This window comes from Gordionus sp. m RMFG-2023, chromosome 5, assembly GCF_954871325.1.
Source record: "Gordionus sp. m RMFG-2023 chromosome 5, tfGorSpeb1-WG-v2, whole genome shotgun sequence".
Classification (NCBI taxonomy): Eukaryota; Metazoa; Nematomorpha; class Gordioida; order Chordodea; family Parachordodidae; genus Gordionus; species Gordionus sp. m RMFG-2023.
This window is the reverse complement of record NC_088779.1, coordinates 21707418-21715475: the sequence shown is the minus strand read 5'-3', so window position 1 is coordinate 21715475 and position 8058 is coordinate 21707418. Positions and strand designations below refer to the sequence as shown.

At 26.2% G+C, this 8058-nt stretch overlaps 1 protein-coding gene across 3 annotated transcripts; it reads left to right on the top strand.

Annotated features, from left to right (window-relative positions):
* The first annotated feature begins 225 nt into the window (after positions 1-225).
* LOC135929636 (uncharacterized) lies at positions 226-7212 on the top strand. 3 transcript variants are annotated; one of them, XM_065466309.1, is made up of 8 exons: positions 226-505; positions 1362-1549; positions 1866-2170; positions 3069-3322; positions 4782-5021; positions 5078-5254; positions 6221-6343; positions 6915-7212. In XM_065466309.1, the coding sequence occupies exons 1-8, from the start codon at positions 265-267 to the stop codon at positions 7130-7132; spliced, it is 1746 nt and encodes a 581-aa protein (XP_065322381.1). In that variant the 5' UTR covers positions 226-264; the 3' UTR covers positions 7133-7212. The 3 variants fall into 3 exon arrangements, with proteins under 3 accessions (XP_065322381.1, XP_065322383.1, XP_065322382.1); XM_065466311.1 differs by having other exon boundaries at positions 1336-1549; XM_065466310.1 differs by having other exon boundaries at positions 6288-6343; positions 6915-7093.
* Positions 7213-8058: the final 846 nt, after the last annotated feature.

Genomic DNA, 8058 nt, shown 5'->3' with positions numbered 1-8058 from the left:
GAAATTTTAAAGGGATCCCTTTAAATCCCGTGAAGATCCCGGACAGTCATGATCCCTTTAAAAATTACGACATATATATTCATTTTTTATTTTTATATTTTGTTTACGTTTTAAAGATAAATGAATAATGGTTAATTATTATATAATATAATAAATATTATATTATGCAATACATTACAATACAGAATTTATATTAAAATTAAAATAACAAGGACAATATAAGCTAACTAATTCATAAAATAAATTAAGATAAATTAAGGAATAATGAATATTTTTACTTCCCTTATTTATGTAAAATTATTTTTATTGCTACATGGACAGGAAATGGATCATGTAACAATCCCAAAATGTCCTGTAATTGTAATAGGTGCAGGTATGGCAGGCATAAAAGCTGCGAGGGTTTTACAAAACTCGAATTTACATGATGTGACGATATTAGAAGGGAGACCTGACAGATACGGTGGAAGAATTTGGACAAACTATGAGGCCATGAATGGCTCAACGGGTAATTGATTTCTTTATATTCCCATTAAATATATTTATATATACCATCTTGCTCTCCTAAATATTAATTAATCAGGCAAACCATGACAAGTAGCTATAGGTTCAAGAGTTTTATACTGATTTGTGAACTTCAGTTATTTTTTTGTAGAAAAATATTTTCGGTATTTTACTAATTTATTTTTAACCTTTTTGAAAATTATTGTAATTATCCAGTAGATTGATATGATTTTTTTTTTAAATAAATGAACAATTTTTTTAATACCATATTATATAAAATAAAATCAGTGAAAAAATATTATTTATAAATGAGAATTTTCCTTTTTTGATCGGATCCTTTTCCCTTTTCCTTCGAGCCTTCTCCTTTTTTGTTCGGGAATTTCCTTCTTTTGAGAACTTAATCCATTTTTGAATGAGAAACCCTGTAATTTATGGTAGAACTATTTAAAATTAAAACATTACTAAATAAACACACTATAGGAGCCGAGGAAGATAGTAAAGTATGGAGGGGGAAAAAACTTCCTCCAAAGATAGGAAATTATTAAAAATACTAAAGGTCAGGCCATTCATCGCTTTTTTAAAACGTTCATATACCTACAGCTACACTTGTAGCTGGCTCCTATCCATCCCTTGACTATAATTATATTATATTTATAAAGTAAATCACTCAGAAGAGATGGTATGTCCTAGATCACATTATTATTAGTCTTTATATTTATAATTATAAAGAGGTGATCACTTGGTTGTTGTTTTTTTGTATTTTTCCTCTTCCTCGTAAATTGTTTTTTTTAAAATTATCATTTAATGTTATTAATGTATTTTTATCAAAATAAGATAATGATGTATTCAATAATAAATAGGAGTTGAAGCGGATATGGGGGCCTCCTGGATATGCGATGATGATATAAAAAATACGGGAATGAGGATAACCTTAGCTAATAGGATTCCTACAGTTTTTAGTGATATTCTTCATCCCAGAGTCTATCATGGGAATAATTCTCATATTCATGATGATGAATGGACTAAAATTTTTAAAATATATCGGCAAGTGAGTGATTTAAACAAAATTAGTGTATATAGTATAATTTTAAATTTATAGATTTATATATTCAAATATAAATGTATAAATGTATAACTAAAATTTCTTAATCCAATTTTTGGATATTAATTAAAGTTTGGATTTATGAAAATATTTTGTTTTCCTAAAAAATGAAGACAAAATTTTAAAAGCTTGCTATATTCAAAAAAGTTTAATAGTTCTGATTATATGAATGAAACAGGAAAATTACATGAAAATGAATAATATTTTTAGCTATTATTTTTAATAGATTTAAAAAAAAATTTTTTTAATATTTGAATTATAGATAATATTTGACATATTTCCAGTATATCTTAAAAACTTGAATCTATATGGGTTGTCAAGAGATCTAAAACTTTCCAAACAAAATTCTTCAGAAATCACTAATGGTGATATATCGCTCAAGGATTCTATTCGATTATTGGGATTTTCAGAATTATTTAACTACTCAGCATTCGCTTTTCTAAATTCTCATTTAATTGAGGCTGATATTGGAACCGAATTCGATCTCACATCTGCTAAAATGTTTAATGAAATCACAGCCAAAAACACGAGAATCATTCCACAAGGATATGCAACCATATTAAAACCGTAAAAATTATATACTTATAATTTAATCATTGAAATGTTTAATTAAATTTAACGATTTTTTAAAACAAATGTGTTTTTATACTAATTTCATTCAAAATTATAAAATAATAATCATGGCCATATAATTTTCAAATGCTTATCCGAAATTTTTATTAATATAAAAAACAAAATATTTTTAAATTTTAGAATACATCTCTTCTCAGCTATTCTTTTTCCCCTTGCTAGCTATGCCATTATCATCCATATTAATATTTAGAATTCTAAATAGTAATTGTAAATAGCATTTAATGAAACATTAATAGGATCAATCCATGTATCTCCTCTCAAATTTTTACCAATTTTTAAAATATATAACCCTATATATTGAAATTCTGCATTGGGAGAGGGTCCACAAGACTCGCCATCCCAATGTTTTAAGAATTTTCAATATACCCACCCTCCCTTGGTTTTAGAAAATCATTTCTCCCGCCAGGCTATTGATTATGAATGATATAACCTTCCTCCTATCCGGCCATTTTAAATAATTTAATTGGTTAGCTATAGATCAATAAAGGAGAGAGCGGAATTAGTTTTTTTCCCCGTTTGAACTCTCTGCACTGTGAAAAATACATTTGTGATAATATTCAAAAATAGTGAGAAATATTTATTTTAAAAAAACTTGATTTGCTTAAGTATGGAAGGATATTATGTAAAGGAACAGCTATTAAAATTACAAAAAAAAGCATTGAATTCCAATTTGAACCAATCGTATTCAAATTTGTTTTCACATTCAATTCGATATGAATTATTATAAGAATCTTTGCATTGCCTTTTAAGAGATCTGATTATTTCATTTAATTTTATTATACCTTAGAGGATATTTATTGTATAATTTATTTATTAATTACTAATAAATTAGTTTAGTTAATGGTAGTAATGAACAAGAGCAGCCTTTGAAAATTCTTTTAGACAAAGAAGTTATATCGATAATGTTTGATAAGGACCCAATAAATGAGACCGGTGGATGTCTTGAAGTCAAAACGAAAAAGGGCGAAATATTTAAAGCAAGAGCTGTAATTCTTGCAGTTCCCTTAGGCGTTTTAAAGGCCAACACAATTCGCTTCGATGAGAATCTTCTCTCGAAAAACGTTAGAACATCAATAAACAAATTAGGTATATATCTATACACATTTATCAAACAAAAATCTCTAATATTCTCTGAAGAAAACTCATTTATTTCAGAACCTTAAATTGAATCTTTAAAATAAATTTAAAAATTTCTGAACCCGAACTCAACCTTTATTATATTCTTCGGTTTGCATAATTGCACTTTTTGAAAATAAATTGGAAATGTAAAAACCCGAACCCCGCTTAAGAAGAAAGAAAAATTTAAACTCAAACAGAGATAATATTAAAATGGGTTTTCAAGCAACATAAAAAATTATCTACATTAATTATTTTAATTTGCTATAATTATTTATATAGGGGAAACGGTAAAGCGATTGATGGGGTAACAATGTTTAAAGCGATTAATTTTTTAACTCTTGAGCATAAATACCTTAAATTTAGTTATATAGATGTATTTTTATTATATTTCCTACTTATGTTTATCTTTTGAAATATTTTCCTGCTTTGACAAATTTTCCAAATAACCGTTTTTCCTGAAAATTGTAAAAATCAACCTCTAGCAGGACTTAAGCTGTACCGCGAAACCGGAACGAATCTAAGAACCGTAACCTTACCAAGAGCGAACCAAATTGTTAGAAATATTAACCGGTTCAAAACGGTTATTAGGAATAATTAATTTTAGATTATTATTCTAAATTTGAAATTTTAATTTTATTTTTTCAAATTAAAATTTTTTACAATTAAATCGTAATTATCTTCAAATCAATAAATACCAACCAAATCTACTTTACATACTCAATTTAATAGAGATTAGAAAAATTACTAGTTAATTAGATAAGAAATAATCTTCATGGTTAAATTAAATAAGGAATTATAAAAATATAAAATAAAAAGATTTTTCTCTAAGATTAATATAGATATGGTTTATGATTAATTTTTTTTTAAAAAATCAAATTTATAAAAACTGGAACGAATCAAAAAGAACCTTATAAATTCTAAACCGAACCGATATGAATTTCTTCAAAAAATATGAAATGGAACAAAACTTTATAAAAACCGCTATACTTAACGGTTCGGAGCCCTGCCCTCTACTTTATTTTGCTTTAAACAAAATATATTAAGGGTCATAATTTAAAATTTTGTGTAATGTTCCTTAAAGTTATAGCTATAAAATATAATTTATCGGAGAAGTTTAACCGAAGCCATGCAATAACGATTTGTTTAAACATATATCACCTTGGAAAAAAGTTGCTCTGGGTAAAAAACGGTTAAAAATTCCATCTGATTAAAGCTGTAAAAAGATAATTTTGGTAAATATTTACGTCTACACTTATATAAAAAAATAATTTTAGCAAAAAGGAACATTGATAAATAGTTTGCTTTATTTGGGAAAAAAGTAAGACTTTATAACGATAAAAATATTGAATTTTGATGTTAGTTTACACATTTATAATAATTAATTCAATTAATATTTATCAATCAATTATTTTTTTTTAAATGTAAGGATTTGGTGTCATGAACAAAATACATCTCAAATTTGATGAAATATTTTGGCCCAGATCTTATCATGCATTTGGACTATTGCCGAGCAAAGATATATGTAAAGATATCGATTTTAAAGTTAGAGAAAAATTCGTTGTATCTAATCGGAGTCATAGAGTATCTATGATATGTAGGGAAAAAAATATCCAAGGAGAAGTCAAATTAATTAATGATTCCAACGTAATCATTGAGGAACTTTTAAGTAGTATTTTTTTATATTGACATATTCATTAAATTATTGTTTGATATGTATTATAGATAAACAAGATATGCATATATCTGATGCCAATTATTGTGACGAATTAGATGCATCATTGTATCATAGTTGGATAAATGGATATTTATATACTGGTCAAAAAGTTTTAATAGGTTACGCTATGGGAAAAGCTGCCAAATTTACAGAAAAACTGTCTGACACAACTGTTAAAAATATCGGTACTATGAATTTTATTTGGCGAATAATTAAACCTCCAATAATTTTTACAAATTCTCAGTATTTTTTGATCATCTTTATCAGTATCAAATTAATATTTATTCAGTACAAATAACAGAAATAAAGTATAAAATACACAATTGTTCGGTATTTTTTTACCAGTAAAAAGACAAATTTATTCAGTAGAAAATCACGTTTCCTTATAAATAATGAATTTATAGGTGATATAAAAATATTTGTAAAAATACTGGTAATTTCGAATTGAAAAATGTTCTTTGTGCTGAACCTGGCTAAAATTATTATGAGATAGAACCGAAAATTCTTTCTTAAAAATTTACCCGAACCTGGTTAGTAAGGATAAACTTAACCAATGATAATCAAAAACAAAATTTATTTTTGGTTCATAAGAAAGTCACATTCAGTTTTTTAAAATATTTTATTATGATCAGCGTCTACATAAACGGAAAGGGGGGTGGAGGGGGGGGGGGGGTAGGTAGGAACAATTTACTTCCTATTTTTTGAGGGGGGTAGGTGGCTTTAATGGGGGTAGGATAATTTTTTGGTGAGTTATCTATTAAATTTTGAGATCGAATAGGACAAAATTTATTGCTGTAAAAATTAAAACTTTTATTATAGACATATTGTAATACAATTCATCAACAAAATCTATATATTGCAAACAATCATAGACATTATTTTCCAAATTAAACTTTCTGCTAACCTTTCAAATGTAATTTAAAAGGTTTAGACATTTTCAGCAAGCTCATAATGATATAATAATGAATTCATTGTAAATGATGGGGGTTTTAATTGAATTTTTTATCTAAAAAATAACTCCTTTATATTCATAAATTGTCGATAATTGGGGTTTTTGAAGGGGTTTGCATCCAGAGAAAATCCTGTCAGGTAGACGCTGATTATGATTCAATTATATCTAAATTTTTTTTAAAATTAATAACATCAAAAAGCATTTGGTAAATTAAGGGCAATGTTTGGGAATAAACTGAATAATGTTAAAATTGTTAATATGATTAGAAGTAAATGGCATAACGATAAATTTGCAAGAGGCACTTGGACGTACCCATCTATTGGTAACTTTAATTATTTTACAGAGATATATGATTTTTCAGCTTCAGAAATTATGTAATAAAAAATAATAATCAAAATTTACTATAATTTCTTAAATGATTCTCTCATAATAAATGATACACTTTTAAAAACTGGAAAAAATTAATTATGAATAATGTTTGAAAAATAGTCTCTATCAATTACTTATAATAATCAATCCATCCCCATGAATGAAAACCCAAGATTAAATTTGATTATTATACTATAATTTTAGTTTAAATCGAATAAAAATATCAACTGGCAAAAATAAAATTAGTTGCACATTTATTAAAATCTGTTATGTATGGACTTCTTAAAATTTGATGTTCTGATTTGTGCTCTTCTCTTATACATTTCTAGAATAGATTCTATAGTGGCATTTTTTTTATCAGATATGGTCTATTTAAGTTAGCATGTTTTAATTTAATAATTCAAGAGATTTGAGAAATTTTATAAACCCTTAGACCCAAGGTCAATAGAATTCAGTGAAATTTATTTTTAACCTATTTTTATAGTAAAAGATAAAAGAGAGAATATTTTTTCAATATTATTTAGGATCAACACCCAACGACTGGGAATCATTTTCTCAATTGAAAGGACCACTATTTATTGCTGGAGAGCATGCTCATTTTGAAAATACCGGTACTGTGTCTGGAGCATATTACAGCGGTGTAAACGCAGCAAGGGCCGTACTAAATTATTTATATAAACATTATCCTCGAGAATGTACTTTAGAGAACATAGATCTAGCTAATTTAAATGACATTAATTAAACATCAAAATAATATATTCATCTTAAAATTAAGCCACAAATTTGTTAAGTTGGGAATCCAGAAATCTAAATAAAATAAACCGGAAATATAACATAATAAATAAAAATTATCATATTAAGATATTTAGTTTTTAATATTGAATTATATCCAAAGTGGTTCAAACCGAACCTGAGCATTAAAAAATTTGCCACCCAAACCTCTAAAATGCATGTGAACCGGTTTGAACCTCTTGATATTATAACCCTTTTGAAGATTATTACTAACCGGTTTTGACTGATAAATCAGTAATTATTTTTAGATATTTTTCGAATATTGATATTTGACGATACCAACCACCCAAGTTAGCATATAAAAGTATTCTTAGTCATAAAGTTTATTCTTATCCTTTATAGATATAATTTGACAGAAGAGAATCTTGAAAATATTTTAATTGCATACAGATCAATATTATTTTTATGAGAATACTGACAAAATTTTAAAAAATATACTTTTCTTCATCAATTTTATAAGCCTATGTGAAAAAGCCAATATTATTATATTTAACGAACCGAACCTTTATTTTTATCTGAACCTAAACTTGAATTGATATTTGTTTTGGATTGAATCCCTGTATCCATATTTGTATTTTATAAAAATGGCAAAATATTCTTGAAGGAATTATAATTTATATTGTAGATTTGATTATAGGAAGTTTTGCAAATAACTTTTATTATTAATATTTTATGTATTGATTTAAAATTTAGTAGTAATAATTATAAGGAACACGCATATGACATTAGGAAGCTTAGGAAATCACATTTTAAGATCTGAGTTTACAGCTGATTCGTCACAAATACTTTATGAAATGTAGTAAACAGCTGTGGAAATTTCATCATTCGGCAAATATTTGTATATTATACCTATTATTGGCTTGCTTTAAATTATGC